This window comes from Castor canadensis, chromosome 8 (genome assembly GCF_047511655.1).
Source record: "Castor canadensis chromosome 8, mCasCan1.hap1v2, whole genome shotgun sequence".
In the NCBI taxonomy this organism is placed as follows: domain Eukaryota; kingdom Metazoa; phylum Chordata; class Mammalia; order Rodentia; family Castoridae; genus Castor; species Castor canadensis.
In genome coordinates, this window is record NC_133393.1 from 14,078,031 (window position 1) to 14,096,820 (window position 18,790).

Here is an 18,790-nt window from a genome sequence, read left to right on the forward strand (position 1 = left end):
GGAAATGGCTCTCGCACCGCCTAGACTTCCGGTTCGCTGGTTCCGGAAGCCGAGTGCTTGGCGGGGGTGGCTCTCCTGTCACCATGGCGCTGGCTGTTTTGCGGGTGCTGGAGCCCTTCCCGACCGAGACACCCCCGTTGGCAGTGCTGCTGCCGCCCGGGGGCCCGTGGCCTGCGGCGGGGCAGGGCCTGGTGCTGGCCTTGCGGCCTGCAGACGAGAGCCCAGCAGGGCCGGCGCTGCTAGTGGCGGCTCTGGAGAGGCCAGGTGCCGAGACTGAGGAGCAAAGTCCTGGGCCCCCGCAGCTGCTGGTCAGCCGCGCGCTGCTGCGGCTCCTGGCACTGGGCTCCGGGGCGCGGGTGCGTGCGCGGCCGGTGCGGCGACCTCCAGCGCTAGGCTGGGCGCTGCTGGGCACCTCACCGGGACCCGGGCTCGGCCCGCGAGTCGGACCGTTGCTGGTCAGGCGCGGAGAGACCCTGCCAGTGCCCGGACCGCGAGTGCTGGAGACGCGGCCATCGTTGCAAGGGTTGCTGGGGCCAGGGACGCGGCTGGCTGTGACTGAGCTCTGCAGGCAGCCCAGACAGTGCCCAGAGGGTGGGGACAGCCGCCGGCCCCCACCTCCGCCGCTGGTGTCCTCCTTCGCGGCTTCTGGGACAGTCCGGCATCTCCAGGGAGTTCTGGGAGGGACTGGAGATTCACTGGGAGTGAGCCGGAGCTGTCTCCGTGGTCTCGGCCTCTTCCAGGGCGAATGGGTGTGGGTGGCCCGCGCCGGAGGGTTAACGAACACTTCCATGCCGCACTTGGCCACCGTGCGAGTCCTAGAGCCTCGCTGGGACCTCTCTGAGAGACTGGGACCCGGCTCCGGGCAGCTGGCAGAGCCGCTGGCTGACGGACTGGCGCTCGTGCCTGCCACTCTGGCTTTTAATCTCGGCTGTGATCCCGTGGAAGTGGGAGAGCTCAGAATTCAGGTCAGGAATGCTTCCTTTTCCTTATGTCCTCTTTTCTGTCATAACTGAATCGGGGCAGACTAGAGGTGCAGAATTTAGGTCCCCTGCACCTTGCAATCTTGGGCTTTTTACTGATGTCTCTTAGCTGCCTTATTATTATGTTTTTGGCGGTACTAGGGTTCGAACTCAGGGCCTCACGCTTGATAGGCAAGCGTTCTATCACTTGAGCCACTCCACCAGTCCTTTTTTTGTGATGGGCTTTTTCTCTATAGGGTCTCACGAACTATTTGCCAGGTTGGTTTCCAACCGCAATCCTCCTGATCTCTGCCTTCTGAGTAGCTAGGATTACTGTTGTTAGCTACTGGTGCCCAGCTCTTAGCTAACTTATTCACCCATTTTCTGTAATCAAAATATAATAAGCTTCCATAGTGGAGTAGTACCGAATGAAAGGTGAGCTTCACTGTGAAATTACCAGGCATGTCTTCATCTGCTCAATCTAATCAGTTATTTATGCATTGCTGTAATGTATCCGGTATTTTGCTGGATAGTGTGGAAGATGGCCTCTCCCTGCTTCTGCCCATCTTGTCCTTGAATTCAGATTCCTTCCTATTCTTATAGCTTCATCGGTTAAAATCGTACCATCCTTTCCTTCAAGGCCTCCGTAAAGGTGCTACCTTCTTCATGAAGTTGTTCATAATCTCACTGCCACAAATTTAACACTTATTTCTTTCTTCCCTTTGTATCTTTTGGAGGATGTTTTTCTTACTCGCCCTTGTTATGATTACATAATCTTGTCTAATCTCCAATTATATATTGTAAATTCCTTGAAGGAAAGGGTTCTTTATTATCTTTACTTTCTGGTGTTTATTCTTAGTATTTTATTAAATACACCCAAGAGAAGTTTTGAAGCTTTGGTTGTGTTTGGGGGAAAACAAATGCAGTGTAATGTTTAAGCATCTAGATGTAAGGTTTAGACTGGTGCTGCCCAATATGGAAGTCACTAGTCATTTTGTGGCCCTTTAAGTGAACTGAAACTAAATAAAGTGGAAAACTCAGTTGTTAAGTTGCTTTAACCACATTTCAAGTGCCCAATAAAGAACACTTCCATCATTGTAGAAAATTCTGTTGTGCAATGCTAGCATCATTAATTAATATTATGAGATGGGGCTGTGGTTATGGCTCAGTGGTAGAACATTTGCCTAGCATGGAAGAGGCCCTGGGTTCAATTTCCAGCACCAAAAAAAGCCCCCCAAAACAATGAGAAGTCAGGAAGAAAAATAACATGAATGAAAGGGATGTCAATTTTCTTCTGAGTGGAGGAAAATCTGCTGGCATACTCAGAGTGAAGCTCATTCTGCTGAATTAAGCCTTTCATCTTTAAGATTATGTCAGGGACTGGGTCTGGTGGTGAATGTCTATAATCCCAGATATTCAAGAGGCAGAGATCAGGAGGATCGAGGTTCCAGGCTGACCCTGGCAAAAAGTTAGTGAGACCTCCATCTCAACCAACAGGTAGGGTGTGTGGTGATGTATGTCTGTAATCCAAGATACATAGAGGCATAAGTAGGCATGGTCCAAAGCTGGCCCCAGAAAAGAAAACACAAAACTACCTGAAAAATAACTAAAGCAAAAAAGGCCTGCCTAGCAAGAAGCTCAGGGATCTGAGTTCAATCCCTGGTGTCCGTTTCCCATAGTCTGCACTCAAATGTTCTCACTGATGTCCAGTTCTTTTTTTTTATTCTTGGTGGAACTGGGGTTTGAACTCAGGGCCTTACACTTGCTACACAGGTGCTCTACCACTTGAGCCACTCTGTCAGCCCTGTTTTTGTATTGGGTATTTTTGAGAACTACTTGGCCTGGCTGGCTTCAATCTGTGGTCATCCTGATCTCTGCCTCCTGAGAAGCCAGGATTACAGGCATGAACTGCCAGCACCCGGCACTTACCGTCCATTTAATATTAATCCCAGTGTTGGCAATAATGGCACCAATAGGTTTCAGTTCTTACTGCACCCTTAAGCTCCTGTTTTCCTGGGTCATGGTCCTGCCTCAAGTCTAGCTTGAACCCTCTTTCTTCCCCAACCTCCAATCAGCATGAACCATAAGATCCTAACCAATTAGATCATGCTGAGTCCCACCGAGGGGTATTTAAGTCCCTGCCCCTCTCTCTCTCTCTCTCTCTCTCTCTCTCTCTCTCTCTCTCTGCTCTCTCCCTCTCCCACCCGGCAATAAAGAATCTCTTGGCCAGATCACTCCTCTCCACGTGGTCATTTTGGGGCCCACATTTCCTTACACCCAGTGCCTGCCTAGTGTCACTCAAATAAATGTCTTTGCCATTTTACTGGCTATGGGCCAAATCAAAGGTATCTTTACTGGGGAGCTGTTGGACCCAGAGTCAGGAAGAGAGGTGACACTTCTTCCTGGTGCCCATTAGAGGGAGAGGTTCCTGAGGACCCACCTCCTAGAAGCCTTGTGGTTATGGGAAGGATATAGGATGGGGTAAATACTGCTAAGATTCAGGGCAGAACCTAACTCCTTGGGAGAAGATTGTAAGATGATGATTGTTTCTCTAACAGAGGTACTTGGAAGGCTCCATCTCCCCTGAAGACAAAGGAAGCTGTTCATTGCTGCCTGGGCCTCCGTTTGCTAGAGAGTTACACATCGAAATTGTGTCCTCTCCTCACTACAGCACTAGTGGAAATTATGACCATGTTCTTTACCGGCACTTTCAAACAGCCAGGTTAGCTGCTGCCTATCCCCTTTAAGGAAGAGAACATCTCACCCTGTCGTTATCCTATCCCATACCTAGATCCAGGCACCCAAGGGCCTCTGGTTAAAAGAAACCATGTTTTAGGCAATATTGTGGCAAGGAGCTTCTTAGTGTGTTAGACAATAGAAGATAAATCTGAACCATGAGGTGAATTTGAACATTCTTGTTGAAAAAAGAAACTTGTTTGAAGTTGAATATGGTAGTTCACATCTTTAATCCCAACCCTAGACAAGCTGAGGCAGGAAGATTGAGAGCTGGAGGCCAGTGTGGGCTCTGTAGTAAGTTAGATGTCAGTTATATAATGAGACCCTGTCTCAAAACAAACAACAACAAAAAGTAAGAAAAGAAAAAAGAAACCTGTTTGATTAAAGAGGACTTCAAAAAAGCCAGGAGCTTGGCCGGCAGAATGTCTCAAGTGGCAAAGCACCTGCCCAGCAAGTGTGAGGCCCTGAGTTCAAACCCCAGGACCACCAAAAAAACCAAGAACCTTCTCTGCCTCTCATTGGTCTCTGATCCCCCTTCCTACTCCCTCCACCATTTCTCAGTCTAGTTCTCACCTTTTCCCTGGAAAATCTCTGTTATACAGTAGATCCTTAAGAAATAGTCTGTATGCTGGAGTTGGGCGTGGGGAGATGTGTCAGGCACATGTCCATGACCCCCATTGTGAGCTGACCAAGACTGCTTCTGTGTTGCAGGGTAGTCCAGGAAGGGGATGTTCTATGTGTACCAACAATTGGGCAAGCAGAGATCCTGGAAGGAAGTCCAGAGAAACTGCCCAGGTATGCAGCTGCCTCCTGTCCTACAGCTGAGACTCATAACCTGGGTGCAGTTCTACAGTCTTCTCCCCCTGAATCATAGGTAATAACTTTGTGCCTAAGAATACCTTGTTGATACATTTTTGTGGAGAGGAAAAAAATCCTTCTTTAGGTTCCCAAACTGGTTTATAACTGAAGAAAGGTTAAGAATCACTGCCTAGGGCTGGGGGTGTAGGTCAATGATAGAGTGTTTGCCTAGCATGTGTAAGGCTCTCTGATGGTTGTCATGGGAACACAGGGATGGGCATAGCTTCTGCCCTCAAAATGTGTATAGCCCAAAAGTCATTTAGGGAGGAAATGAGGCAGGATAGATAGATGAGGAGACAGGGAAGTTACACTATTTTCAATAATTATTAAAAGGGCCAGACTCAGACATTGGAACCAGGAAGTAAAAACTGGAAAACTAAAGCAGTTCCCCTCCCATCACCTCCTTTTAGATCTTAAGTTACAAGGATAAGGGGACATCAAAGGGTTACCTGCATCTGCTTTTCCCCTTGAGATGTAAAGAAGTTGCAGGGATTAAAAAGGAAAAATCCCCAAACTTACCTATTTTCCCTTTATTTTGAGTAGGCCTTGATTGGATCTCCACGTCTTAAAATAATAAACAGCACCCATCTTAGTCACTCAGAACTATTGTCATGATTAGGGGTTACTAAACTATATGGCCATGTGTATTCTCCCAGCTCACAAAACATAAAGGCCACAGATAAGAAACACCATTTTGAGTCTTTACTCCAATTTCCTGCAAAGTCATGGGGAGCAGGAAATGTTTCTCCCGTTACTCAGCCCACTTCCCCCTACTTTCTCCTGATAACGCTAAAATAAATCCTTGCTAAAACTTAAAAAAAAAAAAGTGTATGTTCCACTCAGAGATTTAGGAAAGACTGTCTGCTTCCCTTTTCCCTTGCCCACACACCCCACCCCTGCCATGTCTTAAGGCAATTATTTGTCCTCTATGATTGAGAAAGCCACTTGTCCTTGGGAAGGAGGGTATGTGTCCTCTGGATCTGGGGTTCATTGGGCCTTTTTCCTGCAGGTGGCGAGAGATGTTTTTTAAAGTGAAGAAAACAGTTGGGGAAGCCCCAGGTGGGCCAACCAGCGCCTATCTGGCAGATACCACCCATACGTCCTTATACATGGTGAGACCTTGGTTGGGAGGAGACTGGCAAAGTGGCTAAAAACAACTTTGAAAACCTCAAGCTTCCTCCAACCTTTCATAGTTAGGTTCTACCCTGAGCCCTGTTCCAGCGCTTCCTTCAGAAAGATCTACTGTCTGGAGCAGCTTGTCTCCTCCAGGCCTGGAGGCCTTGGTGATGGAGCTCTGCACTGCCCTGAAGCCGCGCCTCCAGCCGGGGTGAGTGAGGCCACAGTCAAAGTTTGTGAGAAGAGCCTGCCCAGAACATCCTGGAGGGGTAGCATCCTGACAAAAATTCCCAGTGCTCTAGCCAGAGTGGAAGTCCTCAAACCAGGGCACACGATCCAGGATACCAGTCTATTCCTAGTGAGCAGATTACTAGGCTCCTTTCCTGGGATAATCTGCATCCTCCAAGGTTCCCTGTAGAGGAAGAATCTCCAGCAGGGGCAGCTATCTGCCTTGGGAGAGGCTTCAGGTCATCTTGGCCTTTACTACCCTGGTCTTAAAATACTCAGCTGGGCTACAGGTGTGGCTCAGATAAGCAGAAAGCCCTGAGTTCTAAACCCTAGCACCACCAATAAAAGACACAGTTCAGTTCCCCATGCCAGTGACCCAAGTGGAAACCTAGACACCTTCTGTACAGTTCAGACCAGACCTAACAAAGCAAACTTTATCAAAGGCACAGCTGACCATAGGGAATCAGTCTGTGGCTGCTAGATATGCTTTGTGCCCCTGCCCGAGTGCCAGAGATGGTGTGGGAGATGTGACCTCACCATGTAAAGACAGCCTGGGCTGGAGGCAGGGAGGCTCAAGGAGAAACCAATATCTGGTTTTGAGATCCCAAGGTGTCTTTATTACTGGGAACTTTAACATTTGGGAAGAATGAAGGAGACAGTGTTTATTCTCTGATTGCAGGGGGGCACTGCTGACAGGAAGTAGCTGTGTCCTTCTTCGGGGCCCCCCAGGCAGTGGGAAGACCACAGCAGTGGCTGCTGCCTGCCTTCGCCTTGGACTCCACTTACTGAAGGTCAGGGTCTCTGAAGAGTAGAACCCCAACTACCTCCTCTCCAAGCCTAGTTTTTGTCTTTCTGTCCCCTTCCTTTGTCGACTGGTGACCTTAACACCTCAGCCCAGTAACCCAGTATTGTCCCATGATGCTTAGCTCCTGAGAGGGCCTTCCAGCAAAAAGGGGGGTTTCAAAATTTTGGTGCACAGTCTAGGAAATAGGTAGGGTGAAGAAAAGGTAGGACTTGGCCAGTGTACCTCCTCTACTCATTCCTGCCCTATGAAGAAAAAGGTGGCTTGTATCTTTTGATTCCTCCTCGTCCCGTTTTGCCTCCCTCTGGTCATATCCCCATTGGGACCCCTTCCCAGGTGCCCTGTTCCAGCCTGTGTGCAGACAGTAGTGGGGCTGTGGAGACAAAACTGCAGGCCACCTTTTCCCGGGCACGCCGCTGCCGGCCTGCTGTCCTATTACTGACTGCTGTGGATCTTCTGGGCCGAGACCGTGATGGGCTGGGTGAGGATGCTCGTGTGGTGGCCATGCTGCATCACCTCCTCCTCCATGAGGACCCCTTAAGCAGGTATTTATAGAATGGGGCCTGTTGTAGAGGCAAGGCCCAGCCCTTCTGATTCTCTTCAATCTTTCAGTCCTCTTTCCCCCAACTCCAAGTGGCTTCTGAGAAATCTGCTGCCCATCTGGCTGCCCTTTGCACCCCTGGGCTGAGTTCTTAGTGGGCATCCAGAGGTAGTAGGAAGTGGTCTAGTAGTATTCCTTGGGGATCACTAGGTTGAAGCTTCTGTCCTCAGTGCACTCCCCCTGTGAAACACAGCTTCCTTACTCAAAAGTATTCCTGTGGCCCCAGCCAGGAACACTGGAGGGTGCTCACCTCCCTACTCCATCCCAGCACTCACCCCTTCCACCCAGGCCCTTCTGCACCAATCTCAGGATAAGGCAGTGCTTAGGAGCTGCCAGCCATGTTCTCACCCTCAATGCCCACTCCCCTGTCTTCAGCTGCCCTCCTCTGATGGTTGTGGCTACCACTAGCCGAGCCCAGGACCTGCCTACTGATGTGCAGACAGCATTTCCTCATGAGCTGGAGGTGCCTGTGCTGTCAGAGGGGCAGCGGCTCAGTGTCCTGCAGGCCCTTACCGCCCACCTTCTCCTGGGCCAGGAGGTGAACCTGGCACAGCTGGCAAGGCACTGTGCAGTGAGTATCAACACAGGGTATCATGCCTCCTTGAGAGGTCATGGAAACTCAGTCCTTCTGCCCTCTGAAGGTGGAAAAACCCAAGGCCTCTGCCTCATGGGGAGACCACCCGCCCATAGGTTCCTGGCCACAGTTCTCTGCTCATGTGGCCTTTCCTGTGATTCCCTAGGGCTTCGTGGTAGGGGATCTCTGTGCCCTTATGACCCACAGCAGCCGGGCAGCCTGCACTAGGATCAAGAACTCAGGGTAAGGAAGTCAGTCAGGCACAGAAGAGGAAAAGTGGTAAAAGGAAATGGGGAACCTGGTGAGGGAAGGAAAAGGGAATGGGACCCTGGCAAAGAGGAGGTCTCAAGTGAGGCCCTCCTTGGGTTTCTTTTTGCAGTTTGGCAGGTGGCTTGAGCAAGGAGGATGAGGGGGAGCTGTGTGCTGCTGGCTTTCCCCTCCTAGCTGAGGATTTTGCACAGGCACTAGAGCAACTGCAGACAGCTCATTCCCAGGCTGTGGGAGCACCCAAGGTGGAGACTTCAGATCCTTGGAGGTGGGGCAAGAGCGCTATCTTTCTCCACATGCACCTCCCCACCTACCTACTCTCCATCTCTTAGATCCCCTCCGTGTCCTGGCATGATGTGGGTGGGCTGCAGGAGGTGAAGAAGGAGATTCTGGAGACCATCCAGCTCCCTCTGGAGCATCCTGAGCTGTTGAGCCTGGGCCTAAGGCGCTCAGGCCTTCTGCTTCATGGGCCTCCTGGTACTGGCAAGACCCTCCTGGCTAAGGCAGTAGCCACTGAGTGCAGCCTCACTTTCCTCAGGTGGGCAGGCTCTGAAAGGGAAGGTGGGTGGATGGGGCCAGCAGCATGCTGGGGAGCAAGAGTGGCTGCCTAAGTGTTCACCTGAGGGTCTTACCCTTTCATCCTCTTGCTCAGCGTGAAGGGGCCAGAACTCATCAACATGTATGTGGGCCAAAGTGAGGAGAATGTGCGGGAAGGTGAGTGAGCAGGGGGAGGCAAGGCTTTTGGCCCCTCCCCAACTCTGACAGCCTTGTGCCACCCCACCCCCAGGCTACTCATGATCATTCTTGGTCCTCCTTTCCTCAAGTCGGGTTCCTGCCCAGCTGGGTCTGGTACCTGGAGTGCCAGTGTTCAATTGCCAGACTCTGGTTCCCATCCCTCCCCTGACCCCTTCTTGGGAGCCTCTCTCTCTTCAGTGTTTGCCAGGGCCAGGGCCGCTGCTCCATGTATCATCTTCTTTGATGAACTAGACTCCTTGGCACCAAGCCGGGGACGAAGTGGAGACTCTGGAGGAGTAATGGACAGGTGGGGATCTGAGTGGAAATGGAGTCTGATATCCAAGGGTGGAAGGGATGTGAGACAGGTCACATCTGTCTTTAGACCAGAGCCCCAGGATAGAAGTTCCTGCCCTTTCTGTTCTGAGACAGAATAATAGAGGTAAAATGGAGTTGGGTGTGAAACATTGAGGAGGATGGGGCTTGTGGAAGGATACACAGCCAGAGCTGGGCAAAGGCTTCAAGAAGAGGCTCTGGGAGAATCTGATGGCAGAACAAGACTCTTGCTTTGCTTCCTCTGCAGGGTGGTGTCTCAGCTCCTGGCCGAGCTGGATGGACTTCACAGCACTCAGGATGTATTTGTGATCGGAGCTACAAACAGACCAGACCTCCTAGATTCTGCGCTTCTGCGTCCTGGCAGGTGGATACCCTGGACATTTCACCTTCATCAGGCACATTTGGGCTTGTCTTACGCTCTATTCTGTACTTCTTCCAGCCCTCGTGGCTGGACTCCCTGACACTTTACCTCCCCATTTCCCTCAAGATTTGACAAGCTGGTGTTTGTGGGGGCAAGTGAGGACCGGGCCTCTCAGCTTCGTGTTCTGAGCACCATCACACGCAAGTATGCTGTGTGAGAGGAAGACTCCCAAAGGGCTTGGGCCTTGGGATGGGTAGGAGATGTGGGCAACATGCACACATCAGTGATTGCTTTCAAGGGAGGAGGCGCAGCCAGCTGTAACTTTTTCCATATGGCCACAACAGGTTTAAGCTAGAACCTTCTGTGGACCTGGTGAACGTGCTGGATTGCTGCCCGCCCCAGTTGACTGGTGCAGACCTCTACTCTCTCTGCTCTGATGCCATGACAACTGCTCTCAAACGCAGGGTTCGTGACCTGGAGGAAGGTGAGTCACTTGCCTGCCCCAGAAGTCAACCAAAAAGCTAGTGGGAGAATAAGCCTGGTCTTACATTTCAGAGGAGGGACATCTGGGAGGACTCTGAGCAGGTCCTCCCCAAGTTCTGCCCTGCCTGGGGATAAACTATAGCCTCTGTTCCCTGGCTGGGATGGAGACCCTGACCTTATTCCCTCTTGTCACCCCTTAGGGCTGGAGACAGGGAGTTCGGCACTGATGCTCACAATGGAAGACCTTCTGCAGGCTGCTGCTCGGTTACAGCCCTCAGTCAGTGAGCAGGAGCTGCTCCGGTATAAGCGTATCCAGCGCAAGTTTGCTGCCTGCTAGGCACCACCTGCCATCAAGGACTACTCACAATGGGATGGCCTGATGGCCCCTCAGACCTGGGAGCACAGGGTCCTTCCTCGGGCTGCTGTCAACCCATCAACCCACCCGAAGGCTGCCTTCTTCAGGAGATCCCTTGGGTACAGAGTGGTCTTGTGAGACTCTAGGAGAGCTTGAACAGTATTGTACTTGCCCCTCCTTCCATACCAGCCCTCCACATGCTTAGGAGGAGGTTATGGGCCCAGCAGTCTGGGGATCAGCCCTGAGGCGGCCAGCTGTATGGCAGAAAATAAAGCATATGCTGCCCCCTACTGGTGTAGTGAGAGGTCGGGTAGGAAAGAGCCAGGTTATAGGAAGAGTGAGGCCTCGAGGAGGGTGGGGTTGGATGCCACAGGAGTCCATTCCTTCTGGCAGAATCATAAGGCACAGGGAATTGGAAAAGGCACAGAATATATTGTTGACCCTAACTTTTACCTGACCCCATGTCCCTGCACCCCATCTGCAGTGTTTGCAGTGGGCACTGGACTTGGGTAGAACCACAGAGCCCCCTTCCCCAGCCTGGCAGCGCCTGAGCAGGGGCTTGTGGGAACAGAAGGCACCCACATTCAGCCTGTCTTCTTGAGCACGTGGATGAAGTAGCAGGGAATGTAGTCTTGGCCTGGCTTGTAAGGCTTGAAGTCACCCAGGACACTGTGCTGGCACTTGCCCCCGAAGGCTGCTTGAAGTAACTCCGTGAAGGACACAAGACAATGTGGATAGTAAGAGAGCCGGAATTTACTGCAACAAGACCCCCAGGCAACCATGAGAGCTGCTGCCTAAGCTTTCCCTACTGCCACCTCCCCCCTGCCAAGCTTAGTGGTACCTTAAGCCAGGAGAGCCATCCTGGCCAGCATCTGGCACCTGCACCGTGTAGTCCAGGGTCACCATGTGGGCTTTGTTGTTCACTGTCAGCACCGATGTTGTGATATCCTTGGTCAAATCACTCTGTAGACAGGGTAGGTTGTATTTAGCCTTAATAACCCGCTATGTGGTCACTGGACCCCAAATTTTCACCTCCCACCTGGAGACCTCCCTCCCTTGGTGGGCCCCACCTTATAGTAGATGTTCTTCCCCGGGGGTGCACAGCCGGTGCTGAGGATGTGATCATAGTTGCGATGATCAATGACCAGCAGGCCCCCTGGCCGCACCATGTTCGCAATGTTCTTCAGCGCCAGCCTGTGCTCACTCTGGTCACCTGGGCCCCAGGCAGGGTCAGAGAGGTTCATCTGCTTGGGCTCCCAGCACCACTCTCCCTCCCATTTCTCCCCTCCCCAGGTGCCAGTGCCAAGGGCAAAAAAAGCAGAGACTGCCTTGTCAGGAGAGCAAGCAGCAAGGAGTCTGTGAAAAGGGGTAGGGCTCAAAGTAAACACCCAAGGTCACACCTCCCACCTTTGCAGTCTGGCAAGTGGGCAAAACTGTTTCCAAGGCAGATGACTGCATCAAAGCCACCACCTACTGGCTGTGGCACATCTTTGTCAAGAGTCATCCAGTTGGCTTCTTCGATGACTGGGGGCCAGGAAAAGAAAGAGGAATCAGAATGGCAGCATGGAATCTGTAGTGGGCACCTCTAAAAAGTTCAGTCTTGACTCAGTTGTGTAGATACACAAGGACTCCCCATCCAGTTAGAGGAAGGGGATCATTGTGGACTGGAGAGTGAGAAGGGAGGAGAGCCACAGGAAGGAAGGAAAAGAGGGCTCTCTGCTTACGGGTTTTTTGTTTTGTTTTTGTGGAACTGGGGCTTGAACTCAGGGCTTCACACTTGCAAAGCAGGCTCTCTACCATTTAAGCCACGCCTCCAGTCTATTTTGCTCTGGTTATTTTGGAGATGGAGGGTCTTGAGAACTATTTGTCCAGGATGGCCGTGAACCTGATCCTCCCAATCTCAGCCTCCCAAGTAACTAGGATTATAGGTTAAGCATGAGTTATTGGCACCCAGCTGCTCATGGGTTTTTATTTGGGAAAATGGATAGGATGCTGTAAACAGTTAAAACTAGCTCTTTAGAGCAAGCTGCTATGGTGCGTATCTCTAGCCCCAGCTATTAAGGAGGCAGACAAGAGAATCACTTGAGCCCAGGAGTTCCAGGCCAGCCTGGGCAACATGAGACCCTGTTTCAAAAAAGAAGGGGGTTCTGGTGGTATAGCTCAGTGGTAGAGCTCATGCTTAGCATGATGACCTGGGTTCATTCCCCAGCACCAAAAATAAAAAATAGTTCTTGACACCTGGCACCTCATCCTGATGCCTTTTCAGGAAGGTGACAGTAATTTTGCTATATTCTAAGGAACAAAACACCCCACCCCAAGTAAAGGAGCCTAGGGCAGGGAGAAGGGTGATCCTGAAGGTGGGACTGGGAGTGCTTGGCCAGGGGGCTTTACATACCCCACTTGTCAAAGGCAGGCTCCTGCCGCCGGTTCCAGCGCTCTTTAAGCGCATACTTCAGCATCTTGTCACTGGCATCCACACTCGTCACACTGAAGCCCTCTTCTACCAGCATGATGGAGTCCACCCTGGGCAGGGCCAGGAACAGGAGGCCAAGAGGGGAAGTCAGAGAGCTTGGGAGGCCAAGGAGGAGGCCCTGTGTGTGGCACTCCTGTCCCAACTTTTCAGAGCCCATTCCTCTGCCTCCTCTCCCAACCCTCTCCAATGACCTCAGATGCCCACAAATCTGTTTTATCACCAGATTTTTAAAACAACTTTTAAAAACACTTTCATAGCCAGGCACTTTACAAAATGCATTAATCCTTTTAGCAATCCTGTGAGGTAGATGATGGCCTCATTTGAGAAGTATGCAAACCGGGGCTCCTGGAAGTTAAGTATTTCATCCATGAGAGGTATATGAAGCACATGAGTTTGGAGTACAGGCCAGAAATAACCAACCTAGGTCTGGATCTCCTCTCCAGGAGATGGGGGGCTTTTACTTCCGTGGGGCATCATTTCCCAGCCAATGGAGAATATTACTACTTGACGTCATGGGGTTTTGTGAGTTGGAAAAACTTTATGTATCAGAAACTGGCACGGTCCTCGGTGTGTGCAAATGTTGAACAAATGTTAACTGTTAACACTGCCCCAAGGCCATCACAGGAGGAACAATGCTGGTGCCAAGGATCCAGCCTGGCCCCAAAGCCCGGCTCTTACTCTGCCCCAGGAACCCCCACTTCTCTGCCCACACTTGCCCTCGCCCAGTCTCCTCTGTCCCCTCCTCCCGCCTTCCTGGCCGGTGCACTCGCGACGGCCCGGCAGCACAGTCTCGTGGCCCTGGTGTCCCGCGGGGACCGATCATGGTCCAGTGGTCCAGACCGAGCCAGCCCCCCGGGGTCCCCTCCCCGGACCCCGCTCGGGCTCACCCGGTGCCACAAGCCACGTCGAGCACCCGCTGGCAGCCGTGCTGGCGCAGCAGCCCGAGCAGCCACGCCTTGTACTCGGCGGTGCGGCTGCGGGTGTCCCCGATGTAGAGCTGCCACACGCGCGCCGCCTCCCCGTCCGCATACTGGTCTGGGAGCCCTTCGGCCGCCACCCCCAGCGAGCGGGTCCGGTACACGCTGTCCACCATCCTGCCCTGCGCCTGGCTGCACAACCCCGCGCTCCGCACTTATAGCGCAGCCGCTGCCTGCGGCCGGGCGGCTCCACCTGGCCAATGGCAGGTGAGCGCGGGGACACGCCCCTGCTGGGCTCTAGGCGGGGAGCCCGGCTGACGGCTGGCTTGGCCCCGCAATCCTGTGCTGGGCCCTTCTTGTTCTCTGTGCAATCTCGCAGTGAGCTAGGACGCTCCGACCCTCCCAACTCTCTGCCAGGGTCTTCAGAAGAAGCCGAGAGAGGACGGAATGGCGAGAACGTCATTCCAGCTCTACCCAAGTTGAAAAGGAAGAAAACTTCAAAATCCACACAAAGCTGAGCAGCCAAGCGGGCAAGATTGGGCTGTGCCCAGCCAGGGACGGTATTAGCATAGCGGCAGGAGGAACATCCTGCTGAAGGGCGGGCGCTGAATCAGCCAGCGTTGGGCAGACATGGGAAGTCTCCCAGGATAATGCTGGTCTGTGCATTCAGGAATCTTCTCTGCCCACTTGGAGACAGGTGTACCTTTCTCTAGGTGACAGCTTCAGACTTTCTTCCCCTGAGCGTCTTAAAACCATGTCTGCTCCTTCCTTTCGGTTCTTCCAAAGACCCTCTGCTGGGTTCCGCGGTGCATGCCTGCAGTCCTAGCAACTGGGGAGGCTGAGGCAGGAGGGTCACTGGAGCTCAGGAGTTGGGTATCAGCCCTGGCAATGCAGGGAGGCCACTGTTCCTCCTTCCACAAAAACATTTATACTAAAGGCCACCTACTTTTCCGCAGCTGCTCACAGGAAGGGAAGGTCACAGTCAGGAGTGGAAGGGTTTAGTGCCAAGCACTTGCTATTATATTGCCCATTGTCAGTTCATAAATTGGTAGTTTCCTTTGTCTGTAACAAGCAGGTGCTTACACTGCTCTTGCTGAGAAAGCACTGACTCCTTATTCAGACCTAGGAATTGAATGCAAGAGGAGAAAAGCATGGTATCTCTCCTCCATTTTGTATCTGTCTTTGCTCTAAGCCATTCTGTCTGCAGTCACCATGCAACTACAGTGGAATCAAGGAAGGACAGGAGTGATCCATAACATCTTCATGACAAGGGACCAAAACAACCCCAAATAGTAGACCCTCCTTTTGGATAGACCACCTTCCTGACTCCAGATAAGAACTCTGGAACCTCTTCCAGAACAAAGACTGAGCTGTCCAACCAGACCACGCCTGTGACTGAACTGTTTAGCTATGCATACCTTTTGTCCCCTGCCCCCAGTTCTTTTGCCTACTTAAACCTGTAGCTCATGTCTGTACCCCAAAGATGGCTGAAGATGATCTGAGTGCTTACTCTGCCTCTTCCCAGTGTTAACAGCAATAATGCAATCTCTGATTAGATTTCCAAATTCTTTGTGTCCCATGTGGAAGAATCTATGGCAGGATATGTGGGTGTAAATGGAGTTTATTAAAAGTTAGGGAGGGAGATTACAAAAGGGGCATGGTGGGACCAGGTGAATTTCTCTTTTGCTGGTACTTTTAAATCTTACACTAACCTATGGGAAGAGCAGAACTTGGTGATTCCTAAGCACCAACAATCGATGAGTGGGGAGGGAATGGGTGGTCCCTGGGCCAGGTGAGGTGGCTTGAGTTGTCCCTGAGCCAGGGTGTGGATAACCTACACACATTTGTAATTGAAAAGACGTCTCAGAGAAAGAGAATGTTCAACCTGACATACAGTATCAAGTCATATTTGTTCTAAGAGTCCCGAACTTTTCCTAAGTCCAGCCTGCCTCAACACGGCATGTTGCAAACCGTGTAATAAATCTCCTTTCTCTGTCTTCACCATGCCTCTTTATTTGGCATTTAGGGGCTGGTGGACAGACCTGGCATATGGAATCTCAGGATTTTGGGACTTGGATCCAAAACTCTGGTTTCAGATCCACCCTTCCTTCCCAAAGCAGAAGCTTTCTCTCCCAAGGACAAGACCCCAGTGAACTGAAGTAGATTCTGGAAGACATGCCCAAGCAAAGCCCAAGATGTGGAGAAAAACCTTTCTCACCTGCCTTGGTTCTTCTTGCCTCAGAAAAAGTGAATTAGGTCATGAGAACAAAAGAGCCTCCCCTCCCCCTCCCCCTTTTACTGTCAGTTGAATCTCCAACCTGGATGAACCCCAAAGAATGTGTAATCATTCTTAACTATCTGATTTTTAGCACACAGATGGTCTCATATGGGTCTGTCTAGACCCAAGAAATGAAGCCTGGTACGTGACTGTAGTCCCAGCTACTCAACAGGTGAAGCAGGAGATCATTTGAGCCCAGGTGTTCAAGATCAGCCTGGGCTACATAGTGAAACTCTGTCTTAAAAATAAAACAAGATGTACCCCTACCCAGCACACAACAATAAAGGAAAAGGAAAACAAGAAAGAAAAAAAGAATTGTCTTTTCAGACTACGTCCTTGCATCAAGGCATAACATGCAAATACTTCAGTCTATAAGATTACTTTTTTTGTTGTTTTTTTTGCAGTGCTGGGGATTGAACCCAGGGCCTCACAAATACTAGGCAAGTGCTGTACCACTGAGCCATACCCCATTCCAAAAAATTTTGTTTTGATACAAGGACTGACTTTGCAGCCCAGGCTGACCTCAAATCCTTTTCTTTTCTTCTTGAATTCGCATATGTTAATTGTGAGACGGAAAAAAGACAAGGAAAGATAGGCAGGAGACAACTCAATATGTCAGCACAGGTTTTATTGGGGAGAAGAAACCTTTGCAAAGGGGGTCTCCAGTAAAAGATCTAGAACCACTGTCCTTTACAAGCGGTGTGGGGCTGGGGGGGGTAGATATAGGAGGTTAACAGAAAGTGCCAGGAAACTGGTTAGGCCATGAAGATTTTTATGATTAGCTTGTTGCTAGGGGTAGGTGATTAGGTCAGTTAGTTACCCAACCAACTCTTGCTTCCACTTAGACTAGGGTAAGGTGGATTTCTATCACTCTTTGGGACCAGGTGTGATCTTTCCAGTAAGTGGTGGGGTGTTTGCAGTAAGCTGCCTGCAAGGGGAAGGGGTATGGTCCTATCGTGGCTGTCCTTATGTTCACTCTAGCATTAATGATATGAGATTTCATTATGCAATTCCACACACGCGTACCGTGTACCTTGAACCCCCCATTCTATCTCTATTCCCCTTGCGCCTCATCCCTTTGTCACTCCGCTGTCTCCATGTGTATCCACGTCCATCCTCTTCACTCAGGATCCTTTCCTTCCCCTCCGCCCTCCAGCTGAGCAGTGCCCCACATCACCCATCGTTTCAGATACAGGTTCCACAAATGAGCTTGAACACGTCATGCCTGGCCTGTTAAACTTGGCTCAGCATGATCTCTAGATCCATTTTCCTGCAAGTGATACAATTTCCTTTGTCTTTATGGCTAATACTCCATTATATATGATATATGATTCTATAATATATATACATTTATATATTATTAATACAGATATATATTCTCCATTGATTGTTGGGCACCTGTTTGGTTTTTTGGTTTTTTTTTTTTTGGTGTGGTACTGAGGTTTGAACTCAGGGCCTCATGATGCTAGGCAGGTGTTCTTACTGCTTGAGCCACTCTGCCAGCCCACTAGGCTGTTTTTGGTGCTGTGGCTCTGTAACATAATTTGAGGTCTGATATCGTGATGCCTCCAGTGTTGCTCTTTCTACTCAGGATTGCTTTTGCTATTCAGGGTCTTTTTTATATTTGCATATGAATTTTTTAGTGACTTTTTTTTTTTTTTTTTTTTTGCTTTGCCTAAGAATGCTGAAGAGGGTAGGATGGTCACTCTTTTTGCCCTGAGGACCTAGGAATTTCTTAAGGCTTCAAAAATTTGTTGGGGAGCTGGGCACCAGTGGCTCATGCCTATAATCTTAGATACTTGGGAAGCTAAGATCAGAAGAATTGTGGTTCAGGGCAAGCTTGGGCAAATAGCTCTGGAGACCCCATCTCCAAAATAACCACAGCAAAATGGACTGGAGGTGTGGCTCGAGCAGTAGAGCACCTGCTATGCAAACACAAAGTCCTGAGTGCAAACCACAGTTCCACCAAAAAAAAAAAAAAAGAACTGTTGGGGAAAAGTCACCTGTAGATTAGCCAATAGTTGCAGGAATGCAGCTCAGTGGTAAGAGCACTTGCTTAGCATGGCGAGGTCCTGAGTTCTAATCCCCAGCTCCACAAAAATAAAATATGGGAAATTTTGTTTGTACTTGAGAATCAGAGAGTTACAGGTTACTCTGAACATCTGGATGCTATAGGACTCCACAGTTAAGGGGTTGCCATTCCATCACAAACCTCATAGTTATGCATGTAGACGTACACATATAAATAAAACTTTGTGTGTGGTGCTGGGGATTGAACCCTGAACTCTGGGCCTTTCCCAAACTACACAAGAACCCTATCACTGAGCTACATCCTCTGTCCTTGGTTGTTTTGTCTCACTGTGTAGCCCAGGCTGGCCTCCAGTTTGTGTTCCTCCTGCCTTAGCCTCCCAAGTGCTAGGATTAGACATGTGCCATCTCACCTGGCTGGTTAGTATACTGTTACAGAAATTCCTGACAGATATTCAGCCAAGGACTTATTCTAACAAAGCTTACCTTAAAACAACTTTAAAGTAAAAGTGAAGGAGGCAGCCAACAGTGTGGAGAGCACTTTCCTAACGTGTTCAAAGATGTTGCCTAAATTGCCACCTGTGAATTTGAACAAAAGGAAAGGAGCTGCCCTTCAAAATTAAGAGGATTTAGCTGAGCACTGGTAGCTCACACCTGTAATCCTAGCCACGCAGGAGACAGAGATC

At 50.5% G+C, this 18,790-nt stretch overlaps 2 protein-coding genes across 2 annotated transcripts; one reads left to right on the forward strand and one right to left on the reverse strand.

Annotated features, from left to right (window-relative positions):
* Positions 1–14: 14 nt before the first annotated feature.
* On the forward strand, positions 15–10,698 carry Pex6 (peroxisomal biogenesis factor 6). The gene is made up of 17 exons (XM_020157256.2): positions 15–965; positions 3,518–3,681; positions 4,407–4,490; positions 5,563–5,665; positions 5,747–5,880; positions 6,577–6,688; positions 7,036–7,244; positions 7,676–7,871; positions 8,041–8,117; positions 8,254–8,386; positions 8,474–8,679; positions 8,794–8,855; positions 9,075–9,183; positions 9,457–9,573; positions 9,697–9,774; positions 9,915–10,054; positions 10,254–10,698. The coding sequence occupies exons 1-17, from the start codon at positions 84–86 to the stop codon at positions 10,388–10,390; spliced, it is 2,943 nt and encodes a 980-aa protein (XP_020012845.2). The 5' UTR covers positions 15–83; the 3' UTR covers positions 10,391–10,698.
* Positions 10,699–10,820: 122 nt separating this feature from the next.
* Gnmt (glycine N-methyltransferase) lies at positions 10,821–14,013 on the reverse strand. Its single transcript, XM_020157090.2, has 6 exons — positions 13,769–14,013; positions 12,804–12,931; positions 11,816–11,932; positions 11,479–11,621; positions 11,250–11,371; positions 10,821–11,164 (listed from the first exon to the last, which is right to left on the reverse strand). The coding sequence occupies exons 1-6, from the start codon at positions 13,972–13,974 to the stop codon at positions 10,993–10,995; spliced, it is 888 nt and encodes a 295-aa protein (XP_020012679.1). The 5' UTR covers positions 13,975–14,013; the 3' UTR covers positions 10,821–10,992.
* Between the last annotated feature and the right edge of the window lie 4,777 nt (positions 14,014–18,790).

Excerpts from the sequence above, each read along its gene's own strand:
- Pex6 (XM_020157256.2), top strand. The coding sequence starts at position 84 with ATGGCGCTGGCTGTTTTGCGGGTGCTGGAGCCCTTCCCGACCGAGACA. Across the intron at positions 966-3,517 it reads TGGGAGAGCTCAGAATTCAG|AGGTACTTGGAAGGCTCCAT; the intron begins GTCAGGAATGCT and ends TTTCTCTAACAG. Across the intron at positions 3,682-4,406 it reads CGGCACTTTCAAACAGCCAG|GGTAGTCCAGGAAGGGGATG; the intron begins GTTAGCTGCTGC and ends TCTGTGTTGCAG.
- Gnmt (XM_020157090.2), bottom strand. The coding sequence starts at position 13,974 with ATGGTGGACAGCGTGTACCGGACCCGCTCGCTGGGGGTGGCGGCCGAA. Across the intron at positions 11,622-11,815 it reads CCACTTGCCAGACTGCAAAG|GTGACCAGAGTGAGCACAGG; the intron begins GTGGGAGGTGTG and ends CCTGGGGCCCAG. Across the intron at positions 11,372-11,478 it reads GGAAGAACATCTACTATAAG|AGTGATTTGACCAAGGATAT; the intron begins GTGGGGCCCACC and ends CCCTGTCTACAG.